Consider the following 20636-nt stretch of genomic DNA (forward strand, 5'->3'; position numbering starts at 1 on the left):
GACTAAAATGAATTCTCTTTTTTGATAAAGGGCTTGAATGGATTTATCTACACAAATAATATTTTTTTTAACTAAAATTTAAACAAATACATGGCATTGGTAATTATGTAGCAACAATTAAGATTAAGATCAATTTTCCAAAGCATTATGCAAATGATTCCGTTAGCGGCACACACAATATCTCCCATACAACAACATTTTACCATTAACAAGACATTGCTTCTCCTTAAAGAAAGAAAAATGTTAACCTAATGTATAAGGTTTGTTTGGTCACATCTACCCCTCACTTTCAATCCATATTTGAACATAACCCAAATTCACCAAAAAAAAAATACTGATTCCTTCACCTAGCAATCTCAGCCTCTAAGGCATTCCAATGGCTTTAAGTCCTTATCAACATATCGCTTCAAAGCCTTGATGTTGCATAACGCTTTCATCAACCTAATCAACCTTCTGTTTTCTATAAGCTCTTATTAAAGAATTTGTTATTGTTCAACAACCTTTGTAGCAATATTGTATATAAATGCTACCATTTCAACTTTATTCTTCATCAACTAGTTTCTCATCATCAATATTACAAAACAAAAGCTGTCAAGAGGAGCATAATGGCTTATCATATGATGAGCTTCCAAAGTCACATATCTTTGTTAATAGTTCTTTTTGGTTTTCTTGGCTTGATCTCTTTTCCTGTTGAAGCAGCAATAAAGAAATACCAATTTGATGTGAGTTATATGCAAATAGTATACTATATATATAAGTATGGTCAAAATCATAATTAGCATGCTACTATTTATTTATTTATTTATCGAACACTTTACTAAAACGTGACAAAATTTCACATGTTTTTTTTATCATTAATTTTTATACATTTTTGGTTCGTTTGTTACATATTATAAGAAAATGATTTCAATACATTTATTAATTTAGATTCTTTCAAAAAAAAACATTTATTAATTTAGATATTATTGTGAAAAATCACTTTTTCAAATAATAATGAAAAATCACTTTTTAACTATTTTGAGTTTGTTACCATAATAATAATTTTTTTTTTAAATATCTTTCGAGAAAATGATTCATTTTTCAAGAGACTAATCAAATCAACTTCATAGTTTAAGCAATTTTATCTATTTTTTTCTTCAGACCCTTATATTAGTTAATATGTCATTAATAATTTTTATGAAATTATTGCAGATTCAAATGAAGAATGTGAGTAGGCTATGCCATGCAAAACCAATTGTAACAGTAAATGGGAGGTATCCAGGGCCAACAATTTATGCTACAGAAGGAGATAGAGTACAAATCAATGTCACCAACCATGTAAAATATAACATATCAATTCACTGGTAGGCCAATTTGTTATTTTTTACCAAACATAAATTTTGTCACATTTAAATATTATATACACATGCAAATTAATGATGAGATTCTAACAAGAAAACATGGATTATTGTTTTTGTTATATAAATTACAGGCATGGACTTAAACAGTATCGCAATGGTTGGGCTGATGGACCAGCTTATATTACTCAATGTCCAATTCAAACTGGTGGAAGCTACACATATGACTTCAATGTGACAGGACAAAGAGGAACTTTGTGGTGGCATGCTCATATTCTTTGGTTAAGGGCTACTGTTTATGGTGCAATTGTTATCATGCCTAAACCAGGAACCCCTTTTCCTTTTCCACAACCAGCTAGAGAATTTGAAATTGTGCTAGGTCAGTTTAATTTCTTCAATAATTCATTATATTTTCAAAAAAAAAAAAAAAAGAAGTTCGGCTGCGATTTAAGTTGAAACATTAAGATTTGAGATGCCTATGACTATGATCGAGGTTGTATTGTATTGGCTGCATTTGTACTATAAAATATCGCAATGCGACTATAATGGTGATTTAAATTTTATTGTGTAACAGGAGAATGGTGGCACAAAGATGTGGAAGAGATAGTAAACCAAGGGAACCAAATGGGGTTGCCACCAAATATGTCGGATGCACATACGATCAATGGGAAGCCAGGACCACTCTTTCCTTGTTCCGAGAAACGTAAGAACAATAACCCAAGTTTGCACTACCTCCGTCATTTTTTATAAGTGACCTTTTGTGAGTGCAAAAGAAAACTTATGACAATGGACAAAGATAGAAATTATGTAAATTCAAACTTGCGAGATTTACCTTATCTCGTTCGACTAATTATGGCTAGAACGTTTTCCTAAATTTCCCTCATTAAAATTTGTAATTTCTTTTTCTAGATACATATGCAATGGAGGTTGAGAAGGGCAAGACATATCTGCTAAGAATCATCAATGCAGCCCTTAATGATGAGCTTTTCTTTTCCCTTGCTGGTCACAACATGACAGTAGTTGAAGTTGATGCAGTTTACACAAAACCATTCACAACACAATCCATTCTAATTGGTCCTGGTCAAACCACAAATGTTCTAGTCAAAGCAAACAAAATTCCAAGCAGATACTTCATTGCTACAAGAACTTTCATGGATGCACCACTCTCAGTTGATAACAAAACCGCTACGGCTATATTCCAATACAAAGGAATTCCAAACACTATCATCCCTTCATTTCCTACAACACTTCCTAATGCAAATGACACAAACTTTGCTTTGAATTATAGCAAAAAAATAAGAAGTTTAAACTCTGCTAAATACCCTGCTAATGTTCCTCTCAAAGTTGATAGAAACCTCTTTTACACTATTGGTTTAGGCGTGAACTCTTGTCCTACATGCATCAATGGAACACGTTTAGTTGCATCCCTTAACAATGTAACTTTTGTCATGCCGAAAACCGCGCTTCTTCAAGCTCATCACTTTGATATCAAGGGTGTTTTTAGAACTGATTTTCCAGATAAGCCTTTGGCTCCTTTTAACTATACTGGCGCACCGTTGACCGCCAATCTCGGTACTAAGACGGGAACAAGAGTTAGCAAGATCGCCTTTAATTCTACGGTTGAGCTGGTTTTGCAAGATACTAATCTTCTCACAGTTGAATCACATCCATTTCATCTTCATGGTTATAACTTTTTTGTTGTTGGAACTGGAATTGGCAATTTTGATCCAGCTAAAGACCCTGCTAAATATAATTTGGTTGATCCTATGGAGAGGAACACCGTTGGCGTTCCAACTGGTGGTTGGACCGCAATTCGATTCACGGCTAATAATCCAGGTATACCTTGTCAACTGCATTAAAAAGGTTGAATTACCGAAAAAAATTAAAGATAAAAAAAAAATTGATATCCAATTTAGAAGATTTTCATTTTTTACGTCTCTAATTTTCTTCGGTGATTCAACATTTTTTACTATAAACCTTTTCTATTTTTGTCCAGTCAAATTCTTACCATATGATATTCACATGCATGTTGTTTTTGCATATATGATCATGCAGGTGTATGGTTCATGCATTGTCATTTAGAGTTGCATACTGGTTGGGGATTGAAAACGGCTTTCGTTGTGGAAGACGGGCCAGGAAAAGATCAATCAGTTCTACCACCACCAAAGGACCTTCCAAAATGCTAGGCAAGTTTAACAAAAAAAGAATTTGCTAGGCATGGAAGAAATTGTCAAGAGTTTCAGATTGTATGGAACAGTACTATTCAATGTGTAATAATTAACTTTTATTGTCTGCTACTATTTCCTGCAAAAATTGCAGTTATTCTTTAGTTTCAAGATTGAATGTGAGAAACAATGCAAGCAAAAGATTTGCACAATGTATAAAATTGTGTTGATTGATTGTTATATTTATCTTTCTTCGATATTTTTATAAGCAACGCACATTTTATTAAAGTGAATACAACGAATATTCAAACTCACTTCAAATTACATTAATTCGAAACCAAGTCTAGCAACATTTTATGACACTCAAATAATCAATTGCTTAATCTTGCTTTTGATAGTGTAAGAACTTACTTACACTCTAAGCAAGAGAGAAAAGAAGGAAAAATTGAACTTGCAAGATGATTAATTGAAATTGTAACTTTTATTCAATTGATTGTTGTTAAAACTAGTTGCACATACAATACAAATAAGACACTCAATGCAATGAGTTTCTTCCCTTAAAAAAGATAATCTTTAAATTTCTTGTAAAATTTTTTTTTTTTTAAATTTGTAAAAAATGTTTAAAACCTATTCAATTAGGAGTATTAGAAACAGAAACACTCATTTTTTAACTCTCATTCTCTTATTGAGTAAAATTAATATAGGTTTCACCCATTCTCTGTACGAAATGGCTATGGTTGACCAAATTGGAGCTATCCACTCCAAATTTTTGTAAGTTTGTTTATTCGGGTATTCTACTTCAGAAACTTTGTGGGGGCAAGACCAGTCTTTGTTCTATCAAACATTCAAATGTTGACATAGTTTTGAGATCAGAATACGGGGATACTCATTTGATTCTCCTCAACGGGCTATTTGAGCTTGCTCGAAATGTTGACGGTTTCTCCAAATATTCTTAAGGTAAAGAAGTGAAGTGTCTGAATTTCGAACCCCTACATATATTATGGTATGTCCTTATCAACTGAGTTAAGTTCACATAGACGGTGCTCTTTACCATTACTAGGATGTTAAATATTTTTACAAGTAGGGGTGAAATGAATGAAAAATGCAATATAAGAAACTATGTTGCAAACTATCTTTAACTTCTTTGAAGGTTCTTTCTAATTCTAACTCCCCCGCACTTTTTGTGGACATATGTGGATTTGAGAAAAATTTGACTATCTTGTACTCGACTATTTTACATTTTTCTAACTTTCATCCGTTTGAGGGGAATTCGGCTAACGCTAAATTCGATCATTTGTCATTCTCAACTAACATTTTATTTTATTTGATTTAAATGCACTTTTAATAGTCCTATATTAGATCATATAAGACTGGAATTCATGTATTTGTGAATTTTACATTTTTTGTCAAAGATTTAACTCTTCTATGAAGTTTGAATACTCCCCTAATCAATAGGCAAATCACTTTCCACGTTTTCTCCATTGCTTTTCAGTTGCTTTGATTGTTCAATTACTAATTCTATTGCAAAAAATAATTCTGTTTTGTTTTTGTCTCTATGATTAGGTACTTATCAGAATGGGAAAGAAGAAGAAAGTAAAAACTCAGCGAAATTGAAACTAAAGACGCATTTCGCTACCTACCCGAATGCATTATCCTTCACATTCTTTCCTTTTTGAATGCCAAACAAGCCGTTCAACTTGCATTTTGTCTATCAGATGGAAGAATCTCTGGAAACTTCTACCCGCTCTTAGATTCGATTCTACAGATTTTCGATTTTACACGAAATTCACAAAATTTGTGTCTAAGGTTTTATCTCTTCGCAATTCCTCTGTCAAACTGCAGGCTCTTGAATTTAATAGCAATGCTGGTCGCTTAGAGCCTCACTTACTCAAAAGAATTGTGAATTATGCTATTTCACACAATGTCCAATTATTAGGACTTTGTTCCTATACTGAAATTGGACACATTTTACCAAGCATGTTTTCATGTCAGTCTTTAACACATCTTAAGCTTTGTACTTTACCCTAATGGAGGTCATGAAACACTGTTTCCAAAATCTTTCAATTTGCCGACATATATTAACTAGTTTGCAACTACAAAATTTTGGATTTTGCGTTGGTGATAATTATCGTGCCGAGCCATTTTCAACTTTTAACAAGTTGAATAGTTTGCTCCTTACCAATTGTACCTTGAATCGTGTAGGAACTCTTTGCATATCAAGTGTGACCCTTGTTAATTTTACTATGTATAATCGTTTTCATAGATTTTACAAGTAATTCCACATCAAAAGGAGCCTCCTTTGTTTCTATTCAACTGGTTGCTAGAGTTTCCTAATATAAAACTCATTGACAGTCTCTCCAAGGACTCTTCAGGTAATTGATATTGATGTACAAGTAATTACCTTGTTTTGAGGCTATTTTTACTTTCTTCTTAAGATGCCTTTTTATTTATTTCTGAAATTTGTCAAAAATTAACTTGAAGTCTTTGAGAGTGAAAGTAGAACCATTTTCGCATGCGGTTCTCATGAAACTGAGAAAGAAGCCGCTGAGTCACGAAGAGCATTTAAAGAAGGATTGAAACCATCTCAAAAATCAGAACCATCTGCACCCATACCTGATGGAATAGTGGATTTCTTGCTTCAAAATTCACCCTTGGCGAAATTCGACTACATATATTGCTCTAGGAAACCTCTTTAGAGAAATGCATCTATAATTGGTTTCTGTTTTTGTTTCCTTCTCTGTTTACCAATTGTCTCTTTGGTTAGAACTAATTATTAGTGGATAAATTACCAAGGATGGAGAAGCTCTGCTGTTCCAGCTTGACATTAATTATTTTGAAAAATTGATGCTGGTAGAAATGTTAAAAATAATGATGTATGATTGCTTGACTTTGATAACTTCATTGAGATCAAAACCTTGCTACCTAAAGTCTAGAGAGAAAAAAAAACAGGTGAGATGTTGTGCCACCCAAAGGATAAATCTGTAGTTTGAATATCAATTTAGTTGCCTACTAGTTCCCCCATTTGTCAAAGTTTATGGCTTGTGCTTTTGGCCTCTTGGTGAGAACAATTTGGATACTTCTTACTCTCTCCGCCCATAATTATATAGTTTTATTTTGAGATTTTTTTAATCATCCCTAAGTATACCCATTTAAATTTCTAGATACATATGCTGTTATTTTGGTCGACCAAAAAATGAGTTTATAGCGAATATCTTATAAGTTTGTTTGACCAAAAAAGTTATGTTTGATAATGTTTTTTCACCACGAGCTTATAAGCTATTTTCAAACGCTATTTCAAATAGCGTTTGAGTTTATAGCTTATAATCTTTTCTTCTATTTTTACCCTTATTATTTTATCTAAAATTCAATTTTACCTATTATAATTTTTTTGGTACATTATCCATTATAATTTAAAATAACACATTAGTAATTTGCCTCTTGACCTTAAAAAAACAAATATGGCTGGTTAACACTTTTTTTTTTTTTTTTGAAATATGCTACGTTAATTCATTTGCGGTCACCACCATATACTAATTCACTTTGTACATTTTTATTTTTTAATTTAAGGAAAAGGAATTTCACTTCGTCTTGCTGTTGCTTAATATTTGTTTTGTTATTTAATGAAAATATACTTCCTTGGTTTTGAACTAACATACCTATAAAAAAAATACGTCTATTTAACTCCTCCCTTGCTAAATTTCAATAAGTTAAAAAAAGTAATTTAAATTATAAAATTCTAAATACTTGAATATAAATTGTATTACGAATTAAGAATACCCCTCTTATGTCATTTTATATTTATCAGCTAGTTGAACCGCTAATTTTATCAAACACTTCAATTAGCTTATCAACTATCAGTCATCAGCATCAGTTATAAGCTATCAGCCATCAGCTATGTTGGATATTTGTATATTGGCGTCACTTTTGCCTAAAACAAATATTCATGTGAGATGTTGAACACGATGTGTCAACATCCTGGCATGTTCAGTTGACCTGCACCTTACCTAGTTTTACGCACGCGCTATTTTATTTAAGGAATCCACGTATTTATTCTTGTTGGTCAAGCTGCGTGTCTTTAGCATAGGATCAGATCGTTTGTGATTTCCTAAGATCGTGTGATTTACTTAGAAAAGTTTGGAGGTGATCAGGATGTTCCTAATAGTGTGCCTACATATTAGGAGTTTCCTTTTTTGGTTCTGTGGTACGTGATTTGGATCACCGGATTGTTCTGAAGCCCAACAAGTTTACTGACCCGTATTGCTTCAGTATTTAAACAAGACTGGAAGACCTAGAGAGGTATTCAAGCCGTCATTTTGAAGAATAGATCATCTAGGGTTTTGAGTCTGTTTATGTGAGCCTTTCGTGTATAATTTTGATGCATGTTTAGGACTGTGTTTGAGTTGTAATTTGTGCACTACTCTGAAGCTTTTAAGCAAAAAGTTAGGTAGTTTGTAAACTGCACCAAAGCTGTGAAGTACGGTGTTCAGTTGTGTTGTTTGAAGGTAACTTCATTTTGATTGTATTTGTAATTTGAGTATCACAGGGGCTGTGATCAGTTGTAAGGGAGTGAGATGGGATCTCAGATCTAAGAGTTCCTAGGTTGAAGTCAGTACGGGTAGGTCCTAGGTCATTAGTGCAAACGAGGAGTTTGCTGAGAGCTATTGAATAAGGACTACACTAGTGGATTTCCTTCCTGGCTTGGTAGCCTCCAGAGTAGGTGACGTTGCACCGAACTGGGTTAACAAACTCACTGTGTCTTTTACTTTATGCTTTGCATTTTTCTTGTCTTGTGTTAGCTTAGTGTTCGAAACATTTTATTCAACATCTGTTTCTGTATAACTTGTGTTGAAACATCGCATAAAATATTGTAAGTCTAACGTGCCAGAATTTCAAGCTATAAACTATCAGTTAGCTTATCCGCTATTCGCTGTTTTTACCAAACGTAGCCTTATTTTTCAAATAAACAACTAATTAATATCACTAAGCATTTTGAAATATGAGAACTAAATGTTAGCTTCATACATATACAAAATGGTATTTTAGGTACATCAAAACATAAAATGTACAAATTAAATACACTATATACTTTTTCTAATATGTATGTGTGAATTTACAAAGGCTGCTTATAAATTATAAAAAGGGATATAAGGAATATTTGGAACCTTGGGAAACTTTTAATATATACCAATTATACTTTTGTTTTTAGGGAATATACCAACTATACTATTGGGATATAAGGAATATTTGGAACCTTGGGAAACTTTTAATATATACCAATTATACTTTTGTTTTTAGGGAATATACCAACTATACTATTAGTCGGTTATAATCGTAGTATCATTAAAATATTTGACATTAATTATAACTACTTCTAAAATCACATATATAATTAAATATGATTTGTTAACCGTGTAAATTTTTTACGACAACAATCCATCAAAATTAAATTTATATTTCAATTATTTTAATTCATGGAATTGTTATTTATTTTTATTTGTAATTTATGTTACTTATAAATATCGTTCTTATGAAATAATCAATCAAAAAATGGTCAAAACTTAGTTTTATTCATTCACAACTTATACTAAGTATAAAAGAAGTATTATTTCAAATACTTTCAATAATTTTATTTTATAAGAATCAAGTCATTACATAGATGTGACATGACGGATTGGGTTCGACTGAACAACTTATTTAACTCATTAGTGTAGGTGGGAAGATTTGAGATTTTAGACCCTACCACTTAAGTTGGCTCATCCCGTTCAACCCACTAAAAAAACATTACGATAACGAGGCGTATTGACACGTCGGGTCAATTTAAAACATCTATTTTAGTGTTTTTTATTAGCTCTGATATTTCTATTAGCTCTGATATTGGGTGAAAGTTTCAACCCTCATATTGGGTCATGTTCTTAATCTCTCTAGTCGGTGTTATGTTCAATGCCATATCATTCAACACTCCTCAAATATTTTCAAGCTTCTCAAACAATCTCGCGGGTTCAATTAGTTATAGAAAGTTTCACAATGCAACTGTAGGAACAAAGGATGCATTCTAATAAGTTTCAATTTGGCTTAATAGTAGTTTTGGCCCCCTAACTAAGTAAACTACAAAACCGCCCTCTAAGTATTGACTTTTTTTTACAGTTTTGGTCCCCAAGTCAATGCACACGTGGACGCCACGTGTGTATTTTTTTAAATTTTTTATTTATTTTTAATTAAAAAATATTTTTTTAATTAAAAAATATTTTTTATTTTTTTATAATTAAAAAATAAATACACACGTGGCGTCCAAGTCAGCTTTGACTTGGTCAAAATTGGTCTGGGAGGCTAAAACTGCAAAAAAAAAAATCAATATTTAGGAGGCGATTTTGTAGTTTATTTAAGGGTTAATGATGTTTTACCCCCCTGTAATATAGGTCATTTTTTGTTTTCCCCCCCGTAAAATATTTTTTTTTATTTACCCCCTGTAAATTTTTTTTTTTGAATACCCCCTAATAAGTCATAAAAAAACGACTTTATTTTTTATTTTTTTTAGAATTTTTTCGTTTTTTTATGACCTATTAAGGGGTATTTAAAAAAAAAAAAATTTAAAGGGGGGAAAACAAAAAATGACCTATATTACAGGGGGTAAAACATCATTAACCCTTTATTTAATTAGGGGACAAAATCACAACTTCTTAAAACATAGGGAGCCAAAACTGCTCTTAACCATTCCAACTTTCAAGAAATAAGTTTAAATGCGTTAGAAGATACAGTCCATGTCACGTTACTTACATTCCTAGGTTGATAAATCTAAAAGCATATTGAATTTTTTTTAATGCCGACAAAATTAAAAACTTGACTGTTTAGTTTCAAATATAAGCAATAGGACAGATAGACAACTTAGTATGAAACTAACGACAAATGGCCTAAAACAAGCAAAAGATTTGGTAGAAATTAAATTATTAAACAATTAATCAAAAGTAAATTTCAAGCATATTTTCATCCAAAATTATTTGTTGGGCTGAATCATGGTAAGTCTAATTGAACTAGTTTCTAGAGGACAAGCAGCCAACATCAGAGATTTGGAAAAAACTTTTTCCACTATTAACATGTGTTTAAATGTATTAAAAATATTAATTTTTTGCCGTTCAAAAAATGCACTTTAGAACAAATTAATTATACCATTTGAAAGTACACGTACAAAAACATACTAGCAAGGTTTTAGAAATTGAGGGTAAAAAGTAGAGCCTGTGTTGTACCAAAAAAAAAAAAAGTAGAGCCTGTGATATTTTACCATAATGTTACCACATTAGTTAAATTATGATTTTTTTTATTTTTGTTTGGTAAAATAATGTGGTGGCTAGAAATTTACCTTATTAAAGTGAATAAGTTGAGTGTTTGAGGTTTGAACCCCGGGTCCCGCATATCCTCGCATATATTATCCCTACCAATCGAGTTAAGCTCGTTGAAACAAGTTACAATTTCTTTTGGCAAAGCAACCTTCAATTTTGATAGCAGGCATTAGGACTCACCCTTGATGAGCCATTACTTCCCCTTAACGATAAAGTATAGCCAGTGTAGTGTATATTAACTTTGGTTTGGCTTCATGTACCTCTCACAGTTTCATGTCAAATGTTGAAATAAATGTATAAACAATTACACCTTCAAAAAATATTATTCTTTCCTATACTCAGCCTCTACGGAATCCAATACCTTCAAAAAATTTATCATTATTTTACAAAGTATACAACTCATTAAGGAACTACCAAATTAACCTAGCTCACTTTTTATCCTTCATGCAACAAACTGATAGATCATTTCACCTTCTCAATACAAGTATTCAAACACACACACACACACACACGTATATATATGTGCACCACAATGTATCTGTACTCACAAGATTCAAAATAAGTAAAAAGAAGTTAAACATCAAGCAGAACATAATGGCAAGCTTGGGAAGTTTCATGTCTGTATTAAACTTTCTCTTATTTCTCTTTGTTGGTTTAATCTCTTCATCTGAAGCTGCCATAAAGAAATACCAGTTTGATGTGAGTTATTATATTTTGATCATATTCATACCTTAACTACTATAGCTAGCAATGCATGGTTCCCTTAATAGCATTTCGTTCTTTCTACAGATTCAAGTGAAGAATGTGAGTAGACTGTGCCATGCAAAACCCATTGTAACTGTAAATGGGAGGTTTCCAGGGCCAACTATCTATGCTAGGGAAGGAGATCAAGTGTTTGTCAACGTTACCAACCATGCACAATACAACATGTCGATTCATTGGTAGCTGAATTTCACAAATCAATTAAATACATAGGTGAAGTTTTTAACACTAGAAAATACATGTTTTTCTCTAACAATCGTATATATGCTTGTTATAGGCATGGACTTAAACAATATCGTAATGGTTGGGCGGATGGACCGGCTTACATCACACAGTGTCCGATACAGACCGGAAACAGCTATACTTACGAATTCAACGTTACTGGGCAAAGAGGAACACTATGGTGGCATGCACACATTTTCTGGCTTAGGGCCACTGTCTACGGGGCAATAGTAATTATGCCTAAACTTGGAACACCATTTCCTTTCCCACAGCCAGCTAGAGAATTCGAAATTGTCTTAGGTAAGTATTATAAAGATTCATTTTTCCAAAAAAAAGTATTATAAAGATTCATGGGATGAAATAAGAAGTATGAAAGTTGATGTACTAATTGTTTCTGCATGCAATAGGTGAATGGTGGAACAATGATGTGGAAGAGATTGAAAAGCAAGGGAACAAATTGGGGTTGCCACCAAATATGTCAGATGCACATACGATCAATGGAAAACCAGGACCACTATTTCCTTGTTCTGAGAAGCGTAAGAAAAATTAGTCGAGCACAGTTTTAAATAGACTATGCTATACCGTAGATCTAATTAACAGGCTGAATACAATTTGTACAAATACAAAATATTTAATTATAGTTACAAGAGAATAAATTCTTTATTTGAAGTTCAATTAATTTGCTTCAATTTTCTAGACACATTTGCAATGGAGGTAGAACAAGGGAAGACATACCTCATGAGAATCGTCAACGCTGCCCTCAACGATGAGCTTTTCTTTGCCATTGCGGGTCACAACATGACAGTAGTGGAGGTTGATGCTGTTTATACAAAACCATTCACCACTCAGGCTATACTAATTGCTCCTGGTCAAACCACAAACGTTCTGGTTCATGCCAATCAAGTTGCTGGTAGGTACTTTGTGGCCACCAAGGCTTTTATGGATGCCCCAATTCAAGTTGACAACAAAACTGCTACAGCTATACTTCAATACAAAGACATCCCAAACACTGTCCAACCCATCCTTCCACAGTTGCCAGCTAGCAATGACACAGGTTTTGCTTTGAGTTACAACAAAAAGCTCAGAAGCTTGAACTCTGCTAAGTACCCTGCTAATGTTCCTCTCAAAGTTGATAGAAACCTCTTTTACACTATTGGTTTAGGCAAGAATTCTTGCCCCACATGCCTCAATGGAACCAGGTTTCTTGCTTCCATAAACAATGTATCTTTTGTGATGCCTCAAATTGCGCTTCTCCAAGCTCACTACTTCAACATCAAGGGTGTTTTCAGAGCTGATTTTCCTGACCGCCCACCAACTCCTTTCAACTATACCGGTGCGCCATTAACCGCCAACCTTGCCTCTTTGACAGACACAAGAGTAAACAAGATTGCCTTCAATTCTACTGTTGAGCTAGTTTTGCAGGATACTAATCTCCTCACAGTTGAATCACATCCATTTCATCTTCATGGATATAACTTTTTCGTTGTCGGAACTGGTATCGGTAATTTTGATCCTGCTAAAGACCCTGCCAAATACAACTTGGTAGATCCTATTGAAAGGAACACAATTGGGGTTCCTACAGGTGGTTGGACCGCAATTCGCTTCCAAGCAGATAATCCAGGTATGTCTGAAGTTGTCCTAAGCTTCTATAATATTTAACTTTATGGCATATTCTGCTATGTCACGACATGATGTTTTTATATATACAATTGCACAGGTGTTTGGTTCATGCATTGTCATTTGGAGTTGCACACTGGTTGGGGGTTGAAAACAGCTTTCCTTGTTGAAAATGGACCAAACCAAGGTCAATCGGTTCTGCCACCACCAAAGGACCTTCCTTCATGCTAGTCATTGGTTCAGAAATAACCAGAGAAAAATTTAATTGATTTGTATTCAATGATTTTACTGTGTTTTTGAGTATCCAGCCTTCATGTAAAAGTCGCAGAAGGTTTTTAATTAAGAGACAAAAATAAGAGGAGACAAATGTAAGGAAAGATTTCAAGGATTTCTTGTAATTAAATTTCCAAAGTAATGATTTTTTATTTCATTGTTACCTCCATGAGTATTACTATAGACTGTTAAATTTCTTCAGATACTTGGACCAATATGTCTTGCAAAATTCATCACAGTCAAGACCAATGAAAAGTTAAGACCCCTGCTTCAACAATAATTAATCCTTGCTCTTAATAATTAGAATAATCCTGTAGTGATCAAACTAACCCCACCTTTATTCATGATTAAATGTACTTCATCTTACTACTTATCAAGGAAAATATGAGTCTCAACTCTCAAGTGTTTGTATGAAACTGTACGATGAAGTTTAAGCTTAAGTATCACATAAGATCTCCAAAAAAGTAACAACAACATTTATTTACAATTGGACCAAGGGAGTGCTTGGATTTGTTTCAAGACTCCACCCTTTAGTTTAAGCTTAAAAGAGACACATCTTTGAACTTAAAAGGGACACAACTTCGTCCTTGTACACTCTTTCCTATGTTATTTTCTTATCTGTTATTTTGGTTACTAAATTTACTGAACCTAGCACTAAGGCATTTGTTGAAGACGATCAGCCAGCAACAAGAACCAGATTGTGATCAAACCCAGACACCACCTGCAAAATTTGAAAACCTTCTAAGGAATCCAGGTAAAACGGCTCATCTTCATCAACAGAACTTGACAGTCCAAGTCTACCATTTTTACCAGATCCCCAGACCCACATTTCTCCTTTTGATGTGAGAGCAACCGAATGTGCACGCCCTGCTGAAACTGAAACCGGATTTTCCCCAGCCAACGCATCAATCAAGGCAGGAAGATAGGCAGGCCCTGCCCGTCCTAGCTGAGAACTCTGGTTCCACCCCCATGAAGCAATATCTGTAGTCCCCAAAGTGACATTACTATCTGATTCATCAAGTTGGCATATTGCCAAAGAGTGGCCAAGCCCCGCTGCTACGGAAACAGGAGTGAACTTTATGTCCACAGGAAAAAATCCCAAATCTTCTCTAGCTCGCCCCAATTGGCCATACACGTTACTTCCAGAACTCAAGAGGGCACCATCACCTGATAAGGGTACTCGAGAGTTGAGAGAGAACAAAAATCATTCATATGTAATAATTTGCTAAAAGGATTACAAAGCGAATCACAAATTTAGTCTATGAAAGTGTAGAGACGTCGTCAACTTTGTCCCTAAACACAAGGAAATTGGAAAATGATATTTGAATTGGAAATTGTCTCCTACAATTTTAAAGACTAAATTGATGATCCACTGAAAAATTATGAAATGTAGATTATGTTACTTACGGCAAAGAACTAAAGAGTGATCAAGGCCACATGCAATGTCCACAACTTGAATGCCACGCAGTTCTTCCACCAAGCGAGGTTCCCATATTATTGGCATGTTAGTCTCCTCCGCCATTCCTTGTAAGACTTTCTTTTCAGCAACTTCCAGGTCTGAACTCGTGATTTGTGTGTTGTTTGAAAATGCACTTGAACTGGAATCTAATGTAGATGACTCCAAGTGATCATTCCCCATATTCCCTATCCTTCCATCTGCATAATAGCCCCACCCAAACAACTTGCCATCCACAGTTAATGCAAGAGCGTGTCCCCAACCAAACGAGACCTGTTTCAATCAAAGAAACAATCACAAATAAAGCTTCAACACCATGTGTTTGAATAAGCTATGTAGCACCGATACTTCATACTAAAGATGGTGTATGTTACATGTCAATGTCAAGCACAAGGCACATCTCCACACCGACACATGAGATTACAATTAATTACTTCAATTTTCTCAAACTATTACGGTCATTACGGTGTCGAGTGTCATAGTGAAAGAGTTTATTTGGATAGGAGTAAGTGAGCATTTCAATGCTCAAAATTACAAGCGTCAAGCAATTAAATCCTTTGGATTCACAAAATAGCAAGCAAGTTAGTCCCTTAATTCAATTTAGCCTCTATACCAAAATATCTATTTAGTAAACATCCATCAAAACCAATAAATGACCAACACATTGATTTGAAAATTCTCTTCCTATATCATGACAAACACAACCTTCAAAACTGTAATACTAAATTTAGAAAAAGAACTAAATTGACTCACATTGTTCAATTTAAATGACTAAATTGCAATTTCACATATTCATAGCACTAAATCGATCAACCCTTACAATTTCATATACCAAACTGATAATTTACTATGGAGTTAAGTGTATATATTTCAGAACGTTTCAACTTATTTCAATAAACACCCAAAATATATTATAAGAAGTAGCTTATACTATTGGAGATGTCTCATCTTGATCTTACAATGTTGATATTGTTAGGCTGGACACGTGTAACATAACTTATGCAATGCTTGTAGAAAAAGAAAACTTAATTAAGCTAAAGTACCTTAACTACGTTTTGTCGAGAAAGTGCTTCAACTCTAGAAGGCACAACAGCTTCAGTAACATGTTTTCCAAGTCCAAGCTGTCCCCTTTTGGACATCCCCCAAACCCAAACAGACCCATCATCACCAACACAACACGAAACAACACCGGAAGCAAAAGCACCACAAACATTCACATGTTCCAACCCCTCCACTCTTCTAGGCTCATTCCAAGTTTCTCTAGAGGAAAGCCCACGGCCCAGCTGGGCTTCGTTGTTTCTACCCCAAGCCCAAAGATGACCTTGGGAAGTGGTTGCGAGGGAGTGGTAGTGACCGGCGTGGACGGTGAGAATGTCGGAAGGAAGAGATGGAATTGGTGTTGGTTCGTATGCATGTGTTCCTATACCGACGGTGGTTGTTGGTAAACCGAGTGCTCCGTGGGTTCCGTCGCCGAAACTCATCACCGTGCTCATCCATCGACGCTGAATAACAACACTTTCTAGCTTCAGCTTCCGAAATAATCTCTGTGATCGCCACATTTCTTTCCGAATTCATTCCGTGGCGGTCTCATGCTTTGTTTTGTTGTCTTTTCCAGATTCCAGATTCTTATTGGGCCAGTTGAATGGACTAGTCAGTCTTAGTAAATTTTTAGCCCAAACAAGTAGTTACGTGGACAAAATTTCATTTTATACCCCTCATTCGTTTTTCTATAAGTCAGTCATGTCAGTGTCTTATTGATATTTTTAATTGAAAATTACATTTTTTAGGATATGAAAATTAGATTTGTTAGGTTTTTGAAAAATTGAACACACAACTTCAAATATAATATTACTATATATTTGATTATCACTTTTCTTTTTTCTATTTTATGCAAACTACAATGATATACACATAATTTTAGCATTTTCAAAATTCAAATTGCCTAATTGTATATGATTAGTCTGGATAACTGAACTCAACTAAAAAAAATTATTTAAAAAGATAAATATATTTATTTTACCATTTTATATGTTTGTGAGGGAAGTCTAAAATTTTGTTAAGTGGAATATCCGAATTTCCGCGGGTAAGAGAGACAAGAGGATAACAACCATATATAAATATTTCAAAAAATAAATAAAAACATACTCCTATACTATATAAAATGAAGAAGAAACAAATAGAATAGAATAGTTTTGTGATTGGAAATTGGAAACAAATGGCGATGACTTCAATGGCATTATGTGGTGTCAACACGGTCACCTTCCAGAACCGTGCCCGATACAATAGGTAACTCAAAATTCATCCAAACTTGAGCCTTTTCTTTTCTCTTCAAATTTTCCTAGCTTGTAATAATTCATCAACAATTATTTTTCTGCGATGTAGTGGAATTGCATTTGCAAGTTTGGGAAACAAAGAAAAAACTACTTTGGGAGTAAAAGTTACCGAAGGTGAAGGAAATTTACCTAAACTCGTTCTCACTTCTCCAGCTGGTAGTGAGGCTGAGATATATTTGTTTGGTGGTTGCATTACTTCTTGGAAAGTTCCCAATGGCAAAGACCTTCTTTTTGTTCGTCCGGACGCCGTTTTTAATAAGAAGAAACCAATAAGGTTCTTACTTTTAATTACTTCTTCTATTAGTTATTATGAAGCACCCACACCAGACACCAACACCAAACATAATAGTCACACAGATACGTACTGATTGAATGTAACCATGTGGGTGCTACATATCTATTACATTGTTATTTACTAAGGCCCTGTTTGGATAAACAACTTATTTTACAACTTATAGTATGTATAATAAGCACTTATCGTGATAAGACCTCATGTATAACAAGATAAAATAAAGTTAAATTGTTTTTTTTTTTTTTGTATAAGTTATAAGTTGTTTTGATAAGCTGTCTTGGAGAGCTTATGAAATTAAGCTGAAAACAACTTATGAATATTTCAGTACGTTGTTTTCATAAGTTCTTCCAAACAGTCTCATAAGTGTTTATGTTATTAGATAAACTCAAATGAACCAATTCAAACAGGTTCTCATTTGGGATCCCTTGGATACTGATTAATTTTCTTCTGGAACAGTGGAGGTATCCCACATTGCTTTCCACAGTTTGGTCCTGGTGCAATTCAGCAGGTATGTTCCTTCATTCAATGTTATTTTCTTGCAAGTTCATGTTGTTCTGTTTTTTAATATTACGTATGTTCAATTCAATTACAAAAAATTTATGACTAATTGGTTTTGGTATGACGGCTATATACATGCTATTTTATGTAGCTTAGTGAAAATAGTGATTGCAACTTTTGTGCTTAATATTTGGTTGATAAAAGTTGCTTCTCTTTGACTGAAAATTAAGAGTAATTTACTGTGATGACTTGTTAAAATGTTTGTTTGGTTGAGTTTTCGACAGCATGGGTTTGCAAGGAATTTGGATTGGACTGTTGGTGATTCTGAGAATGTCGAGGGAAATCCTGTTGTAACTCTGGAACTGAAGGATGATACGTATAGTCGTGCTATGTGGGATTTCAGCTTTCATGCTTTATATAAGGTTGTCAAGGACTTGTTTTCTTCAAGCACAACTCACTTTTTCAATACTACTAGATTACGATTCTGTTACCAAATCATGATGTGATTTCATGCTTTCATTTTTGTAGGTCACACTAAATGCTAAAAGTCTTTCGACTGAGTTAAAAGTTAAAAATACTGACAATAAGGCATTCTCATTCAATACCGCTCTGCACACATACTTTCGGGTAAATTTGAATAATCACTAAATAGGGTTTTATATTTGTGCTTGAATATTATTGTGACATTTGGTATTATGTTTGCTGGATATCTGAATTCTGAACGGATACTAAGCATCTGACGATGCCTAACCAAGTACAGATGATTTTCATCCAATTATTGTTTGAATGAGTTGAAATTATTCAAATGCATGGTTTTTTAACTCAATTTTATTGCTTACACTTGCTGCTTAAACTTTTGAAGGTAATCATTTTGTCATTATACACAGGCTTCTGTAAGTGGTGCATCAGTTAAGGGGTTAAAAGGTTGCAAAACTCTGAACAAACATCCAGATCCTAATAATCCAATTGAGGGTAGCGAAGAAAGGTCTGTAACATACTTTACTTCTGGGAATTCTTAAATTAAAATCTGACATGGTAAGTGGTAACTACTTGTACAGGAGAAAGAAAATTCTAACTACTGAAATTTGCCTTCCCTTAGCCTTAGCCAAGTGGTTGGATAAAAAGTTGTACTACCTATGAAGTATTTCAAATTATCTTTATTGTGTGAGACATGCCCATACATGCATTTTCATGTGTATAACTGTTGCATGACTGAAAAGCCTGCCTTCTTTATCTCCCTCATTTTGTATGAATTTGAACTAGAATTCTGTATCATTTCATTCATTTAGTGGCTAATTTCTAATCTTGTTTCTTTCAATTTTCATCTCAATATAATCCATATAAGACCAAAATTGCATTGAATGATAAAGAATCAAATCTCGAAATTGAGTCTCTTGATTTAGCTTAATAGACCATCTTAATAATGCAGGGATGTGGTCACTTTCCCAGGATTTGTAGATTGTGTTTATCTTAACGCTTCAGATGAGTTGCAGCTTGATAATGGCTTGGGTGATATAATATCTATCAAGAACACGAAGTATGCAATTTTAAGCTTATATTACAACTTTACTATTTGATTGCCCAAGTCAAGTGCTTACACTTTCTTGCCTCTTACCCATGTAGCTGGTCAGATGCGGTGTTGTGGAATCCTCATCTTCAAATGGAAGCATGTTATAAAGATTTTGTTTGTGTTGAAAATGCTAAGGTAATGAGGTTACAAACTTTATAAAAAGGCGTCTAAGACACACCCTGCTTGACTACAACGTCAACATCGTGGCAATTGAATTTAAATAACTGGTTGTAGTTTTTTACCATGTCACCGAGCACCCTGCAGTATTATGATATCTGGCATAATGTTCAAGCTTTCTCTATTTATTCTTCTGAATTATAATTTCTACTATTTTTAATGCTTCAGATTGGAAATGTCCAGCTAGAGCCAAAACAAACTTGGACAGCTGTGCAGCATCTTACCATTGCATGATCAGTAACGGTGGTTCTACATTTGCTATGTTTGGATATGTGTTTACTTACAAATTCTCGCTTCCAAATGCTATTTGGCCATAGAAATGCTGAAGCTACAATTTCCTGCTTTTGGTTGTCGTGCGGTGGAAACGTGGTTCCGAACCGGCCTATCAATCATTTCTTGTCTTATTTGATTTTCCAACATGTATCTTCTGTATAATAATTTACTAAGCCACTAATAGTTGGCTAGTGGTGAGGGATTTGATAATTTGTGAGAGGTCGTAACATAAAAGTATTGAAGCCAAACCTCATTACATATGTAACATTGTTGTAACAAACAAAATAAAATTGTAATAATTTTATTTTCTTTCATTTTTAATCTTTT

General features: G+C 33.9%; 4 protein-coding genes across 4 annotated transcripts; 3 read left to right on the top strand and 1 right to left on the bottom strand.

Annotated features, from left to right (window-relative positions):
* Positions 1–542: 542 nt before the first annotated feature.
* Positions 543–3761, top strand: LOC11412332 (laccase-11). The gene is made up of 6 exons (XM_003611987.4): positions 543–722; positions 1192–1343; positions 1472–1716; positions 1912–2040; positions 2247–3173; positions 3393–3761. The coding sequence occupies exons 1-6, from the start codon at positions 606–608 to the stop codon at positions 3521–3523; spliced, it is 1701 nt and encodes a 566-aa protein (XP_003612035.1). The 5' UTR covers positions 543–605; the 3' UTR covers positions 3524–3761.
* A 7494-nt stretch (positions 3762–11255) lies between these two features.
* On the top strand, positions 11256–13873 carry LOC11407541 (laccase-11). Its single transcript, XM_003611989.4, has 6 exons — positions 11256–11535; positions 11626–11777; positions 11876–12120; positions 12228–12356; positions 12518–13441; positions 13538–13873. The coding sequence occupies exons 1-6, from the start codon at positions 11281–11283 to the stop codon at positions 13666–13668; spliced, it is 1836 nt and encodes a 611-aa protein (XP_003612037.3). The 5' UTR covers positions 11256–11280; the 3' UTR covers positions 13669–13873.
* A 222-nt stretch (positions 13874–14095) lies between these two features.
* LOC11407542 (ultraviolet-B receptor UVR8) lies at positions 14096–16778 on the bottom strand. Its single transcript, XM_003611990.4, has 3 exons — positions 16210–16778; positions 15118–15439; positions 14096–14877 (listed from the first exon to the last, which is right to left on the bottom strand). The coding sequence occupies exons 1-3, from the start codon at positions 16723–16725 to the stop codon at positions 14387–14389; spliced, it is 1329 nt and encodes a 442-aa protein (XP_003612038.1). The 5' UTR covers positions 16726–16778; the 3' UTR covers positions 14096–14386.
* A 514-nt stretch (positions 16779–17292) lies between these two features.
* LOC11406522 (putative glucose-6-phosphate 1-epimerase) lies at positions 17293–20623 on the top strand. Its single transcript, XM_003611991.4, has 9 exons — positions 17293–17452; positions 17549–17773; positions 18248–18299; positions 18574–18711; positions 18818–18916; positions 19177–19274; positions 19719–19826; positions 19913–19994; positions 20205–20623. The coding sequence occupies exons 1-9, from the start codon at positions 17382–17384 to the stop codon at positions 20268–20270; spliced, it is 939 nt and encodes a 312-aa protein (XP_003612039.1). The 5' UTR covers positions 17293–17381; the 3' UTR covers positions 20271–20623.
* The last annotated feature ends 13 nt before the right edge of the window (positions 20624–20636 follow it).

Source organism: Medicago truncatula, chromosome 5 (assembly GCF_003473485.1).
Source record: "Medicago truncatula cultivar Jemalong A17 chromosome 5, MtrunA17r5.0-ANR, whole genome shotgun sequence".
Classification (NCBI taxonomy): Eukaryota; Viridiplantae; Streptophyta; class Magnoliopsida; order Fabales; family Fabaceae; genus Medicago; species Medicago truncatula.